Here is a 17,032-nt window from a genome sequence, read left to right as displayed (position 1 = left end):
GTATTATTTTAAGCCAAGTTATTGTGAACTTTTGTGTTCATAATTTGATGATTTTGAAAATGACCTATAAAATTTTGTATATGGATTAGGTCTAATCCAAACGAAATGAAAAAAATTGTTTGAATGCAATGAATTCCTTGATAATTGCTTCCTTTGCAGATTATTAACAGTTATTTAATATCTTCACCGAATAACATGTAACAGGTTGTTCGGCATAGCAAAAACCGTTAGCTGTTATGTACCATTCTGTCAGTCAACATCAATAACAAAAGAGAAATCACTTCTGCAAGAAATGTGCCCACCTTAACAACAACTATGATATCATTCTTCATTACCAAAAGATGTAGTCTTGTATTAAGCAAGACAGTTTATGTTCAGTATGATTGAAATATATTCATAGGATATTTAAGATGACTACAGTGTAACTAACTGTGATGATAACTACATTGAAATGACGATCTAATATGTTTAGAGAGTCAAATGGAGCATTGAGTCATTATTTTAAGTACCAACAAGAAAAATTGTTACATCTGAGAAGTTAAACTAAGCAAGATCCTGATGGACAAGTTTGTAGGTCATATATTCCCATAAATATAACTTCGGTTTCAGTTCTGCCCCTATCATCATTGAACAATCCAAATACCTTAAAAGATGCCAAACTAATAAAAGAAACCCCGATTACATAATCACTTGTAATCTTTATCACAAACGTCAACTGCCAGTGTGCATTAATACTACCATATGGTGGTAGTTTTTCATATATTTCATAGCTTGTACTAGTTCCTATTATTTCAACCAACTTAATATGAACATTTAACCAATTTGACCGAGTATGAAAGGGGAACTGCTCATCTTCTTGTAGACTTTCATTCGTTGCCTTTGAGGTTGTCTGACGTAATCAAGTACGTTACCTGAGGGCGTCCTCAATCAGTAGGTCTGTAATTTTAAAGTTGAAAGAGGTGCGGCCATGTAACAATTACATGTATAGGAAAATTACCTCGACCGAGTTTTTCAGCAAACAACTCTATCAAGTTACCAGAACAATAAGATCGCGACAAGTATTTCAACCAAACGCATCCTTCAAATCAATTATTCTACATGTTAGCTGTTCCAAATCAACATGTACCGAACTGCCAAGACTCTTTTCGTGTTTCTAGCTTGTAACTTTTTAGTTGCAGAAGGTAAGTGCTTGTTTTCTCGAACTTCATTAAAGAATTGTATTTTAGGTGTTACCGTAAATGCTAACATCTTTTCGAGTGCAGGGTAAATGTGATATTTATATTAATAAAAATGATCAAAAAAATAATCCATTACGTATTCGCTTAACTTATAATCTCGATAACACGGTCATACTCGTATGCGGTTTGAGACTACGTATGGTTTGTGTTACCTATAATAGTCGACTAAGCTGTCGTAAAAATTACTAGCTGTTTGTTTATAGTTATCTTCCTCTAGAATGTAAGCAAATTGACCTCATCATCTCCTTTTTTTTTTTTTTTTTGTCTGTTGGTTAGTGTAAGGTGGGATAAGGTACGGTTTCCAAGCTGTTTCGAACCCACTGTATGTATAACTGTTATAACGCAGAGACACCCGAACCGAATTGTACATTTGCTTATAATAGCGTTTTCGACTTGAATATATTGCGCATTTATATGCATCTGTGTTATAACATGATAACACGTGTTATGCTAGAGGCACAATTTATTGCGGCCTGTGTTAAAAAAATAAAAAAATATCCAAAAAACAAAAATATATATATACTAAATAAAAATAAAATAAAAAAAGTAAAATACCACTACGATTTACTGTATTGTTTCTTTAACATATCTAGCTTTCGCATGCTTCCTAATTATAACACGTGTTAGTGTGTTATAACACCCTGGCATATAAGTGCATAATATGCTACACGTTAAGAACAAATACAAGCTCACACCTTTTCCCCTTGGGTGGCAGAGAACACAGTTTCCATTGGAAGTCTTAAAGTTTTGTACCAAAGTGAAACTGGATCGTGCTATAAATCGGTAGCATGAGCTTTTATGATTACAGTAAGCACTGAGGATATGTGTAATTCCAGCTAATCCAGTTGTTAGGATTTAACCTATAAGCACTTGCTATCGATTTATCAGATTTTTCAGCACATTCCTGTATTTACTATGATACAAGAATTAAATATTTGCAGTAGTTACTGTAATCTCTGCGTGAATCGGTTGTCACCATACAAACACGTATGGTTGGGCTTTCATTTCAAGGAGGTGACCACACGAGGGTGTTCAATGATTCGTCTACCATAGTCGTGTTCAAAATCGCCACAAGAACATGATGAGCATCTTTACTATTGAATTCGAGTTACTCCTTTCACCAATGTATATTTTATTTTGTGTATATCTGTCCAAAATCAAAGTATACGAATCCTAACGGTCTCCTTATGCGTTACAACTGTATGTGCAGAAGGGCTTGGTTATCAAGCTAAATGGATCCTTACATCATTCAGCAATTGCAATAAAAAAGCATCGTGAAAAATACAGCATATATGAAGTTTCAAAGTCAACAATGAAGATGCAAGTGTAGTGTCGGTTGTAATCATCAATTTACTTGTGCTAACAATTCCCCCTGTCGTCTATTGTGATCAGATTTGGACCATTCCGACAGTGAACAAGTGTAGGCTATAAACTAAAAAAATAGTGAATTGTAAAATTTATGCCTAAATGATTTTCAAAGAAATAAAAGAAGAAACAATAATGGACAGTGTTTGTTTCAGACATCTGCTTGCCCAAGAGGTAACCGCGCCTAATTTTTCTGCATATTGTAACTGCGTACTATTTTTTTTCATTCTTTTTTTAGCATGTGTATCTTGGCCTTCCCCAAGACCACCACCACCACCTCCACCATATCGCCCTCCTCCTCGGCCTCCTCCACCTCCCCCCGTTCGGCCAACGACAATTAGCGCGTGTCCACCATCACAGGACTTAACTAGTAATCGAGGAGAAACAACAAGGAAGATAGCGTGGAACGCTCCTCAAATAACTAATGGTTCACCACCTTACAAGTTCGTACCAGAAAAATATTGCTGTAATAATATATTATATATTAGTTTGAGTCATATTATTTATTGTATTACATATAGTTCTTATCAACGGGGACGGTCCGTGCTCCTTTAACCAAAGCTGCTAAAATCAAAATCCAACAAGATTTAGATTTTGGTCTAGAAAATTGTAAGTGCATTTTAACAATACTATGTGTCAACTTATGCCGCAGTAGACTAAAATATTTTAGTATCTATGTATATAATATCACTTAAAGTTATAGTATTGTACCATTGTTGTGTAATTCGTTTGATACGAATATTTCAGTTCATTATGAGTTACCTTCCATTAACACGTGGACCATATTTATTACTGAACCTCTGATACTATCTTTACTGCACTGTACTTCTGATACTAACGGGACCTAAATATTTCAGTCTGGCGATAACACACATATCTGTAAAAAGTGATATGAACACATGTACGCGCTGGTAGGCCTACTTCTTTTCATTGACAATTGTGTGTATTGGATTGATATGGATTTGAAAGATTGTAAAACAATATCTATAATTCAAAACTTTCAGCAAGTGTGGAGCGAGACACGTCCATCTAACACTGATTGCGTTTAAGACAAAGCTGTACGTATAATACTTTCACTATGACAGTTCTACTTACAGATGCCTGAACTAAGTACAGCCACTTTGCGCTGAATTCGATTAATAGTTTGTTTTATTTCGTCTAGTGTTGTACGAACAGGTCCAGAAAGTGGGTCAGAATTCGACTGCAACGGTGAACCTACAAAGGTATGTTACTACGCCGAAGGTAGAGGTGGAAGATCAGCCACATGTTGTTTCAACGTCCAGTGTTCAAGTAAGTAAATCTATAGTCCTAACCACTGTATTAGTGACACCTGTCCCCCACCCCCTGCTCCTTTGGTGTCGTATTTTAGAAAGCAGTTTAGGACGTGCCGTAAAAAAACATTTATTGACATTCAAAACCTAGGATATCCCTCTATGTACCTCTCCCACCCCTATAAATATGCAGCAACTAGAGGGCGTGGTTGAGCCGTTACCTTCATTGGAAGACTCTGTGTTGTTTGAAGTGCATTATGTCTATCTTTAAATAATTACACATTACTATTATATTTTATACAGTTATCGAGTGCAGCGAGATCGGTGAAATAGATAGCGGTGTTGTTGAGTGTACTAATGGTAACGCATTTGGTTCTGTGTGTACCTTCCAATGCGATGATGGATTCATTCTAGAGGGTCCAACGGTGTCAGTTTGTGAAGAAAGTGGGATGGCTGATCCTGCAGTAGAATGGACCAACGACAAACCAACATGTCAACGTAAGCCCCGTTTTTGGTATTGTTTGTGTTTGGCTAACTGTTAGATGAGCGCAGTATGTAATCACCACGTGATTGTCTTTAAATGAAAATTTCTTCATTAAAACAGTATGGAAACATTTCAGTTGTATATAGCTATCATGTTTACTCCAGGTTTATGTTTTGTGTAGTACATGTACGTTCTCAACTAGTGTGGTAACTTGAATTACAAATCTATTACAATTAGGCTGATTTTGATGTGTTGCCATCGCCATAAGGAAACTGAACAGAACACAATTTTGGCGGTATCTACCGCATATATATATATATATATATATATATATATATATATATATATATATATATATATATATATATATATATATATATATATATATATATATATATATATATATACATCGAGAAACTGTGTGTAAGTCAGACTGTAAGTCGATTGTAGACCGAATATACACTTGTTTTATATTCAAGTGAAGTAAAAATGTTATTTTACAATGGTATCAATCCATAAGAGTGAAAAGTAAACGTTAATCTAACAGCACTTTCCAGTGTTCTTTTGTGGTTGTAATTCTATATGGAGAATGCCTTTATATGAGTTACCCGTTGACGTCGCTTTCCTATTTCATTTCTTTGCAAATTCAAGATTTAAACCAACCTATATTAGTAGAAGGGACCTGTCCTGATGATTTTGTGGTAGATGCAGAAGGCCCAACTGCAGTTGTGGAATGGACGAATCCTACATACCAAGACAGAACCACTAATGAGGAAGTGCCGGTTCGTTGTACTCATGAATCTGGCCAAATGTACGGTATAACAGTTTACCCCATAGTGTGTGAACCGGATATAACAACAAGCTTCGAGTACGAAATCTGTAAATTCAACGTCACTGTACAACGTAAGCTATTCTTCATGAGAACGAGTTGTTAAACAAACTACAATGTATTTCTTGCCGATTTTCATCTTCTGTTCCATAGTTCATGAAAATGAACAAAGATTAAAGAGAAATTTAAATATTTAATTTCACAAATATGTTGTCTGGCATTTATAAAAATGAATGAAATGTTAAGACAGAACAAATTTATTTATACATATTACAACTTTAAGATAACCGAGTTACTATTTTTTTGTGCATACATTCAGATGCCGCTTGTCCAATACTCCAACCTCCTCTTCATGGAAGTTTTGCGCTTCATAAGTCGTCATTTGCAGAAATAGCTTTCCAACAATGTCAAGAAGGATGGGAAGTTCCCAGAGTTGCAATGGCAATGAGTTACACTGGAGAATTTCATTGTTCCTTTGGGACAGATTGGCAGCCGAGCACAGTCTATGATTGCTCAGGTAAGAAATAACAATTAAAAAAAAAAATGTTTCCTTTCGAATTTGTTTCAGCTTTAATTAAGAAACCCCGATTTATTAATGCCTGACAACAGTTGTTATATGCAAGATAATTATTTGGCTCGCAATGCCTTTGAAACTGATATATGATAGGTGCCTATTTTGCACTGATTTCTGTTTGCTATTTATCATTAATTACATATATAAGTAGTGCCATATGTTAAGGCTCAAACTGTTAATGCAACCGTTGTGATAGTAGAAACCTCTATTTCATCACTGATAGCTATGATTTTCTAGCCGGAATCAATATGTGATCCGCCATTCTGTCTGTCGGATATTCTTTTTAAACTTTCACTTCTTAAAATGAAATTTAGTAAAGACATTCCATCGATGCGAGGTCCACTTACAGTCAATTGGCGATGCCATGTAAACGTATATTTTATAATGCTCAAGGGAAGTTCCGGTGACTGAATATGACTGTTTATTAAAATGGTGGAAATATTCTACATTTTTTTTTTATCAAGCTGGAGCCTCATAGCATTTTATTATGGCGAAGATATTCCATTTGATTAACTTTAGGAATCTTCTGTGAATGAATCTGGATAAGGCAAATGCAATGATGTCATGATGGAAATATATATATATATATATATATATATATATATATATATATATATATATATATATATATATATATATATATATATATATAAAATATTGAACTGAATTACTTGCAGATTAAACTGGTATTGTAAAAGTAAAAGTTGCATTTCGTTAAAATTCTAAATACACTAAATTTGACAGCGGCAGGTAAACAATCCAAATGTATCAGTTTTCAAGGATAAATCAACAGAATATTAAAATAGGACGCTAAACCTCATAAAGAACATTTTCCGTCATAACATCACAGTCTTTCCACTCTAGGGAAGAACCCGGAGTTTAGCCAGTGAAAATAGGTCACAATAAAGAAACCATACCTTAAGCATAGATGAGTATACGTTGCCTAACATCAGGGGGGGGGGGGGCGGTTGTATTAGTGCTACATGTTGGGGAAACATATCACATTGACAATTTTCTAAAAGGTGTTTCGCAAATGCTCTTCCTAAAGTGAAAAATGATGATATTATACATGCAATAGCCTAACGCCCTGCAAACAACTTTGGTAAGATGATTATATTGTTAATTTCCATTTCTGTATCTCTATTCGTTTAGTCTATGTGTTACAAAAGATCAATTGAGGCTAAGTAATCTTCCTGGACGCTCGTATCCATAACTGTAGGTAGCTTACAGGAAGAATCTACTGTTTGCGGAAGGGTTGGCACCATTTGAGGTAGTCCATCCAAAATGAAAATGGCAGGCGTTGTTTGCTTTAGATCCATATGAACCAAACAAATGGCGGGGTCCACTCGTGGTATCGATTTAACCACAACAAAATTCTACAATCTATACGCTATTAGAAATAAAGCAATGAAAAAACAATTGTAAAAACTTATGCAGCAAAGCTTAACTAGTCTCAGCTTAAATGCTTACAAATTTTAGTTAAATCCACTCAAACATTTCGTATTTCCAACGGACAATCGACGAAGTATAAATATAATGCTTCATTTAAACCGAGACAACACTATATCTTCAACCGGCTACATCGATTCATCCATACCCCAGTGTAACATTAAGTCAAACATTATGTGATGATACAAGTATGTAGAAGAAAATTAATGCATTTTAAAGGGGAAGCTAGGATAAAGTGTATTCATTCAATAACTGAATCACCCCTAACCCCCACCCCTTCCCCTTTCCGTCCACCTACGCACACACTTTGTAATTCTCGGGATTTTTTCTCTCGATGCCACTATTTGAACACCTTTATGATACCCTAACAAGCACCATGGAAGAAACATGGCTATCCTACACATTTGACACCTTGTTCCAATACCCCTCAATTAGCAGTATATATTTATCTATGTTACTCATTTCCTCCATTTTCCCTTAAGATCGTTTACTTTGAACTTGACTAAATTTTCTTACTAAACTCTGCATCGTCAGCTATTTACATCAATTTCAGCTGATTTTGCCGAATTGTGTTTTAATTATTTTGTCATGTAGAAACATCTCGTGCCGGTAGGATGAGGATATTCAATGAGCTTCAATATTATTCTGGTAATTGTGAGGATGATCAGACGAAGCAAGCTATTGCTACTAACTTCGTACAGCAAATTAACCAGGAAACTACAAATCGGAATCTCCAAGACGTGTGGAAAAATTGTGGTTCTTGTGGAGTAGAAGATGTGACGGTTGAGTGTCGAATCGAATCTCGACGACGAAAACGAGACTCGGCTCCTTCCACGGATGAATATGTGCTTGATATCAAATTTTATCTTTCGATGGATGTACCAGCAAGTCATTCGCATGAAAAAGATATCGGCGAATTATTCGATATGAAAGGGTTGTTATCGAACGTATCGAAGGAAATAGCTGACCAAGCCACAGATGGGCACATCGTCCCGGAGGTATGGTATATATTGTATGTAGTAAAATTCTTGCCATGTTGTTACCAGACAAAATAACAAAGCAAACAGCAATAACCACCTTATGTGTATTTAAACCCATCCCCTTTTTCATCAAATGTCAATGTTTGTACATTTTACAAATGCAATTTTTAAAGCTATAGGTCAATGTTTTACAATGCTATCAGGTACCAGGACTTCAGCTTACGCTGCACGATGTACCCGTCATAAACCACGAAGTTAATCCAGTTTGCCAGTCAGGGTTTGCCAGTAATAGAGCAAAACTAAATTGTGGTAGGTATGATATTTGTACGTGCAAGTTTTAGTAAATTGTCAAGTTTTATCTAAAACATTGTAAAGAGGCTTCTTAAAGTTCAAATATATGACATCTTGAAGCAGTGAAATAAGTAAGAATTATATATTTGGGAGGATATATATATATATATATATATATATATATATATATATATATTTTTTTTGGTTGGGGGGGGGGCAATTCTGTGACGATTTTCTAATTTTCTGGAAGGCATGTAATATAAATTGTTGACGTATTTCACTCTTAATGAAGCTTTGCTCTTGTGTCTCTTGGTTTTAGTTGCTTGCCCAGAGGGAACGTTTAATGATGAAACAGAGAGTGTTTGCATACCTTGCCCAGTTGGTCAATATCAAAATAAGACTAAACAGACCACCTGCAATAAATGCGATGAGGGCATGTCGACAATCATGGAAGGTTCTGTAAACATTACGGAGTGCATTGGTAGGTGAAGCTATTTGACAATCGTCGTAAGGTAACAAGTTTACATATATAAAGTCCTGACACTCTAAAGACAAAACACTTACGTTTTTAGACGCCTTTATTCGTCCATACATGCCTAAAAGAAACATATCAGGAAAGATCTACTAACTTCTTAAAATCATTGATCTATCTTTTTACCAGACTTGTGTCCAGTAGGTACGTCATCTCCTACAGGATTTCAACCTTGTTCAAGGTGTAATGAGACGTCTGTCCAACCTCAGATGGGACAGCAGAGCTGCCTGCCTTGTGGCGAGGGTACAATGAAATCCCAGACCTCTGAAAAGTGTGAGTATTGATTTATGAATTATGAATCATGTCTTATTTCAGTGGTTTTCTCTAATATATATATATATATATATATATATATATATATATATATATATATATATATATATATATATATATATATATATATCTTCTTCCGTGCATGATCACCGAAAGTGACAAGGAGTAGCAGGAATTGGAACTATTTTATAGAGAAGATTGTCGGCATGGTTGTAAAGTCAAAGCGACTTACTGATTTCTGCTGAATTGAGCAGAAATTTTAGAAATTCGGATTATTTTAATCCGCGTCGGATTATTTTAATCAGACATGATGTGTATAAATTTATATATACATATTAGTGTGTAATGTTGTAACCTATAAAACGATAACATTATGTAGTTCTCGCTTACGTAGGTATTTTACATTCGATAGGCTTATTCGATGGATGTACAGATGGTTACTGCGAAAATGGAGGTACATGTCAGGAGCCTTTCTTAACGTGTAAATGTCCATCAACGGCCACAGGCGCCCGTTGCGAAACACTCATTGGTAAGAATATATCTACAAAGACCAATCTTTTAAGTCATCATAATTTATGTTGTAATAGGTTCGAAATGCAACAGATTCAAAAACAAAGTGGTCTAGCGTTTAAGACCCGCCTGATTTCTCTTGGAGAGTAGGGGTTTAATAATCTCACCTTTTCATAAACTTTATCTATAACAACGTGGTGTGCACTTCAAGCTTAACCCAAGTTGAGGTGGTGGTTGGTATAGAGGGTAGGGTTGGTCGGGGGTGGTAGTACTATAGGTCCATATTTAATTTTCCAGAAACATTTTTAACATTTAGCCGAATAAACTTGCAATATGTTATAATTATCATATTTGTAACCGCTTGTATTATCTTTCAGTCAATGGCCACTGGAGTGAGTGGTCCAATTGGAGCGCCTGCAGTGAGACATGTGGATGGGGTCAGAGGAGCAGATCACGCACCTGTAGCAACCCACGGCCCTCTGGAGGTGGACGTAATTGTGAAGGACCCCAAGTTGAGGTGGAAGCATGCCATGGTTAATATTTCTGTTGTTTGAATTTGTATAGCTTTTGTATAAAACAAAGGTACTTTAGTAACAACAATTGATCTTTCATGGACACTACCTTATTGTCCTTTGATTGTTAATTCGTTGACAGACTTCGAGGTTTATTCAGTTATTCAGCCATATACCATCTTTAAACAGTATGTATGCAGGTCCCGGAGTTGAAAAGGGGTCCGGGGACATATTAACACATAATAGTGTTTCTCATTTGCATAATATAATTAAAGTAAATATGCTGACTTCAAAAACGGGTCACGTGGCATGATAGAACTGGCTCTGTACGTCACTTAGTTAATTACTTAATTACCTGATTTAAGTATCAGAACCACAGGAAGGATTGCCTTCAGTGATATAGTATTTCTTGTTGTAATCGATTTGATTACTCTTTTTCATGCAGCCTGCCTGCCTCCCGATACCAACTGTCGAACAAGGCTTCTTAGAGTGCGATGATAATGATGACCATCTTTTTAATTGTACCCATCATTGTAATGAGAACAACCTGCCGAGTGTTGCAACCCTTTCCACGTACACTTGTGGTACAAGTACCTTCTGTTATTGGAACTATGAATCACCTATAAACCGAAACAGAATTTTACCCAGTTGTGTAGGTAAGTTTGCAATATGTTTAACCATCTTTCACCTGCCTGTCTTTGTCATCGAAACTCTTACAGCCTTCTTGACGTTTTCTGGTTAATTCTGATAACTTCCACTATAACCTCTTCATTTTCTCCAAGAACAGGTGCTAATCTATTGCTCTGATATAGTAATGTAATCCCATGAAATACCATATTCCCATGGTACCAAGGAACGCAGGTCAGTATCACATAACCATTATTCTTATACCGAATCCATTGTAACAAACTCTGAGTGTAGTTGATCTTCACATGCACAATGTAAAGTGAGCGAACGTGTCATTGTCTGTTTGTCGTAGAACCAGAAATACCGGACAACGTCACCCTGACGTATCATAGCACATACCCAGGACTTTCCTGCACCAAGGCCAACCAAAATGAAGTGAAGACACAGATAAATGAGTGGGCGAACGATATCTGCCCTGGTGTATGTGATGCCAAAACGGTCACCGTAGAGGGTTGTCCTGGGAAAGGAAAGAAACGTACACCGATGACAGGCGTTAGAAAGGTCGTAACAGTGACAGCACCCTACGACGCAAGAGGCGGTAATATGTTTCTAATGTTAACGTTGCAATGATTATGATTGTTTCATAGATCTTTGTTGTCAAGTTGTTTAGTCATATATCTTGCGAAGAATAGTTTTTTAACTGTCTGAATCCTTTTGATTACTTCGTATTCCTTCCCAAATACTTGCTAACTTATCTTTACCTCCCTATTCCAATGGAGATAATCAAGCAGGAGAGCAATTTAAAACATGTAGCACGTAAAACCGCTTTTGAAAATGGCTCCTTCATATTTACAATGTGCCCATATGAGGGGAAGTACACGATACCCCCTCTTTTTTAAACACAATTCAAAATGCCAAAAATACAATTTGTGGAACGAATGGTCAGTTTGCAATTTATTTTGTTGAACTTTATGAGGTAATTTTGGTTTTACCTTACAGCGCTACAGCGCTACATATCTCACTACACCTGGAAGTTTATGATGTGCTTAAATTGCTGACCCACATCTGGTGTATGCCTAAATAGTAAAGTTAACACATTGTTTTACGCCATCCCTTATCACGTCTTGGTGTGTCACGCATCGAACTATGATGTTTTAATTTTACACCCGGAATATGTTTGTTTTTCTTTGTTTGTCTTTCAACAAGAGAATTATCTATCCTATAAAAAACGTCGTTATTATGTTCCCGATGAGAGATGCGTGGTTCGTAACAAGTGAACGAGAATAATTAAAAGTATGACGACGGAATGCCATACAAATCATCCATGTCCAAAACAGTATAAGCAAGTCCACAATAATATAAGCTTGTCCAAAGGTGTATAAACATGTTGAAAATAATAAAAGTATATCAATACATAACAGGAGCATGTCCAAATGATATTAGATTGTCGAAAGATTATGTTAAGGATTATGAGGAGTGTTAGCTCAGTGGTTAACGCCGGTGCCTTTCAATCATAAGGTCCCCGGTTCGAGTCACTCCCAGATTAATGTATGTCGTCCAGTTATAGAGTTGTTGACAATTAACAGTTCATAATCATGGACGTTAAATATTAATGTAAGAGACTGACTTCGGTCAGCTTGCGGCTTTGATAAGCCAATGCGGCTTCTTCGCGAGTTCCTGCTTGCAGGAGGATCTAATATACATACATAAGCATAACCAAAATATTTAACGAGGGTCGAAATATAATACAAGAGGGTCGATTGTAACTGCTAAATTCAATTTGTAGTGAACGTTTTGGTGTTGTAACTTACGCCCAAATGGTAATTACAAAGTTGAAGTTAGCAGCTGAGCTCTAAAATGTTGTATTAGTTTTTCGACACTGTTATTATTTTGGACTTTCTCGTATAATTTTTAGACACTCTCATATTATTTTGACATGCTTAAATAATTTGTTGATATACTTATACTACTTTCGAAATGTTTACAAACATTTGGACATGCTTCTATCATTTTGGACATGCTTAATATAGTTTCGACATGTTTATATAAATGTTGACATACTTTAATCGTTTTGAACATGTTTATTTTCTTTTGGATTTTTTCATACGCATGGCATTCCGTAGATAACTTGTCAGAATTTCAGTGTTAACATGTCAAAGACCATGGCAATAAGATATAAAAGTGCACGTGAAGTAAAGCTAAAACGATTTGCAAGATATTCGGCGTTGAAATATGCTACTTGTCTGGAATGCTTCTTTAACAAGAAATAACGTCGCCTGTCGTCCGCCCCGTCAAAGCATCTGTAACATAACCGTTCGTATATCACTGATAAGATCTGCTCTGCTTAATATTTGATTTAATCATGGAAAATCTTCTACAATACATGTCACAGCATAGTATAAATTAAAATATTAAAAATATTGTTTAATGTATCGAATCACTTTATGTCAAGCTACTGCCGATTGATTTCAGTTACAAAAAAAAAAGCAACAAGCAACAACAATTTATCAAAAATATATTGTTAAAGGTGAATAATACTTCCAAATAGGACTTGGCTATATATAACTCAAACACATTCGACAATCCACGAATATCGAAATATGTTCGCTATCTCAAAATGAACTATTCTCTGGAGGAATATCACCATGTTTGTTGAAAGCTGTACTTAGTTTGTAACAAATGCGCTATTAAGTATTGATTTCTTTATTCACAGCAAGAGGAGACATAAATGCTACTGTCGACGCCCCTGTTCTATGGCATTTTCTTATTTCTGACACAAACGGATACGGTTCCTTGAACATTACCGGTCAAGTTTATAATGTGGATACTGACTCTATATATACCGATATAACACCAATCTGCCCAGACGGTACCTACAACGACATAGTGGAGTTACGATGTGGTTAGTGTTGCACGTCATTCTTCCCTTCTTTCTTTAGCTTTTGCCTGATTATATCAGAATTTTAGAGATTAATAGGATTTACCGTAATCTATTTTGACAAGATAAACCTTCCAATCTTCCAAAGAGTGAAGTATATAGTAGATGTTTTGCGACGTTGCAATCTGTTATTCAAAAGTTGTAATTGTTTTATTTGTATCTACTTGTTGACTTTTCATTCCAAATAAGAAACTTTTGGAATGTGTGCTCGTCTTTCATACTGTTTTCTGCATTTATAAATACATCAAAATGCAAGATGCTTGTACAAATCTTAGAGGTGGAGTCACCAATGCTTTTATCGAATAAATAATTCAAATCATCAGACTTTATTCAAATCTACATATTAAACCGGTTACAACCATTCAAACGATGGCTACAGTAGATTCTAGAACATTCTTTGTCCATTTACTAAACGTCTGCAGGTGTAAAAAGAACGCCAGATAGGAGATTTCTTTTTTCACGACTTCCGTAGTTATGTCGTCACATATAGGTTATACATTGCTCAAGCAAGAAACGGAGGGATTATAAAACACAAGCACTACCGCCTACACTGCTGTACATTTTAGCTGTCTTTTACGGTGTCCTGTACACCCATGAGTGTATAAATATCTGTGATCGTTTCATTTTCATCACATAACAGCTAATATTTAAAGTCAACATGACATTATCGATTAATTCGGTGAAAACTTGACAAGCTGCAATTAGCTTTAGTATGTTCGATATGACACAATCGTCAATGAAATGGTCGTACAATGAATAAATCATGCACTATATGTATAAATAGGATTGTTTTGTTATTATGAAGGACGAAATCTTTTGAGACATCTTTTCGAAGATTGAAGTCAAACTAAGGCTTCTTTAATTGCATTTAGGAAAAGTCGCATGCGTGAGCTTGCCACAATTACCCATCGCTCTTCACTCGTTCTCTCGGCGTGTTCGCCTGCATAATGATGAACGCTATCATAGTTTCGTGTTACTTTGATCTAGAGATCTGTAGGAGTCCAGATCACATTAAATAACATCTATATAAAACAGCGCTCTCGTAAAAACACAATGTGAATTTCATTGATTGCAATAGAAATAAATCTATTTCATGTTTACTCCGTTGTTACTTTCTTTGTTTTCTAATAGTTCCATGCCAGAAAGGATCGTACTGGAAAAACGGTGACTGTCATTTTTGTTCTATTGGATCTTATCAACCAAACAAGAAGGCGATGTCTTGTTTAAAGTGTCCATCAGGTACCACCGTTAACATTGGTGCTACCTCTTTCGACGAATGCATTCAGTAAATCCCAGAACAGGCGTACTAACTATGACGGATTGACTTTGCTTTCTCTTTGACTACACTAGAACGGACTATTTCCAATGCGCGTAGTTAGTTTTGTTTAGACTGGTAAACGTGTTTGTTGTCACATTGGTATAGATTATATCATACAGATGTTGATCTTTCATTCACCGAAATCGTCGAAATTAAAGCTAGTACACCGAATTATGATTAGAATTTTAGAACTACTTGATATGATTTTGTTTATTTTGTGGTGATTGTATGACTATCACAGTTTTCCCAGTTCAACCTGACCAAGTTGCATATCGTCATGTAGTTCACATATTTAATCTGATAGGTTTAATATTTCTCAATCTTTGTCCGATATTTGAGTAATTAGTAGTTATAACATGTAAGTTTTAAATGCTGAGGATAATCGACAAGTAGGTTTATTCAACACGTATTGACTAGTGGCTTCCATGATGTACTATCTTTCCCAGTCATGAATTTTTAGAGTCCAACAGTGTATTTGTCACATTTAATAGCCACACCATTAAATAACTAGTCTTTCGTTTGACAACGGAAACTTGATGCAACACCATAATTATGTTGCAGACAGAAAGTCATCATGTGTAATATGGACGGTAAATTAAAAATGGGTAAACATAATTAAATAAAGGGAAGGAAAGTTATACACTCCCCGGCTTGTGTCTCATTTTGTCTCATGTAACGATGGTTACTTTTAATGGCTTTTTGGCTGATTTTACGGTTAATCAGCATATCCAGGTTACGATTTGTACACCTCTTTTGTCAAACATCGCACTTACAAGAATTTCACATCTTCAAATCAACTTAATACTGGTAGACTTATGATAAGATTATGTTTAGTGTTGCCGTAATAGCTGATATGTTTATCACACTTATGCCTGTGTAGACTTTTGTTTCTTTTTTATAACACACGCACAACATTCAAAACAAGGAAAACAATGTAGAACATGTATATAAAGAATTGGAACAAAACAAAATGCAGGAATAACACAGAAAAGTCTGACAAGCAGACTTATTTCCACTGTGATACCTATAAACATAAACAATTCTTCATAAACAAAACATCCGAAAACTGAGCAACGATAAATATAGAAATACATAGATAAAGAGCTCTATGCTTCATTAAATTTTAGTAATAATTTATTTTTAAATTACTAATTTAAAGATATTAAAATTAATAGACGTCTGAAATTTGGCAGGTATTCAGTTCCAAAAAATACAACTAATCTAATTGAAATGGTTTAGCACCAGAATGTGTAGAATATATATAACAAAAACAGATGAAAGACTAGATATAGTATTTAAATGATGATTAATAGGAAGAACAGATGGTACTTGGGAGACAACCCATTAAGAATCCTGTACATGTGATTTAACTCTTATTGTGAAACTCGTTCAATCGGTAGACAATTGATCTTAGGAAAATGCAAAGATTTAAATGAAGTGCGAGGATGTCGATCCAACACAAAACGTATAACGTGTTCGGACAAACGTAATAAAATTCAGACAAGCAATGAGTTGGAAAACAACCATTTCAAATTAATATCAATGCAGTTTTTTTTTTCTCTACACACATTTTAATCTAGTATTTACCTTTTTTAATCTCTTTTGAAATCTCCTTTGGGGAGTTTTCTTGCACCTAAATTGTATTATGAAAGTAATCAGCTTTGGCCTTACGGATAAGTGTGTGGGTTTTGTTTATCAGCTGACGAAAACTAGACAAATAAAAGTCAGTTGTGTTATTTCAAATCTAAATCAAGTTGTAGTCACGCAATCTAATCATGTCCAGTATTTCTATATTGATCCGTGGTTCAGACCTTTGTTTAATACAAGTTTCCTTTGTTAGG

General features: G+C 35.3%; 1 protein-coding gene across 1 annotated transcript; it reads left to right on the top strand.

The window, feature by feature from the left end:
• The first annotated feature begins 936 nt into the window (after positions 1-936).
• LOC139982657 (uncharacterized) lies at positions 937-15,831 on the top strand. The gene is made up of 16 exons (XM_071995688.1): positions 937-1,181; positions 2,842-3,046; positions 3,766-3,893; positions 4,178-4,372; positions 5,010-5,261; positions 5,507-5,704; positions 7,805-8,208; positions 8,394-8,499; positions 8,801-8,962; positions 9,143-9,286; positions 9,699-9,815; positions 10,174-10,329; positions 10,758-10,964; positions 11,288-11,533; positions 13,649-13,837; positions 15,005-15,831. Exons 1-16 carry the CDS (start codon positions 1,121-1,123, stop codon positions 15,160-15,162), a joined length of 2,928 nt encoding a protein of 975 aa, XP_071851789.1. The 5' UTR covers positions 937-1,120; the 3' UTR covers positions 15,163-15,831.
• The last annotated feature ends 1,201 nt before the right edge of the window (positions 15,832-17,032 follow it).

The sequence above is a fragment of the Apostichopus japonicus genome, chromosome 16 (genome assembly GCF_037975245.1).
Source record: "Apostichopus japonicus isolate 1M-3 chromosome 16, ASM3797524v1, whole genome shotgun sequence".
Lineage (NCBI taxonomy): Eukaryota > Metazoa > Echinodermata > Holothuroidea > Aspidochirotida > Stichopodidae > Apostichopus > Apostichopus japonicus.
Note: the sequence above shows the minus strand (reverse complement) of the source record. Positions and strands in the feature narration are given on the sequence as shown.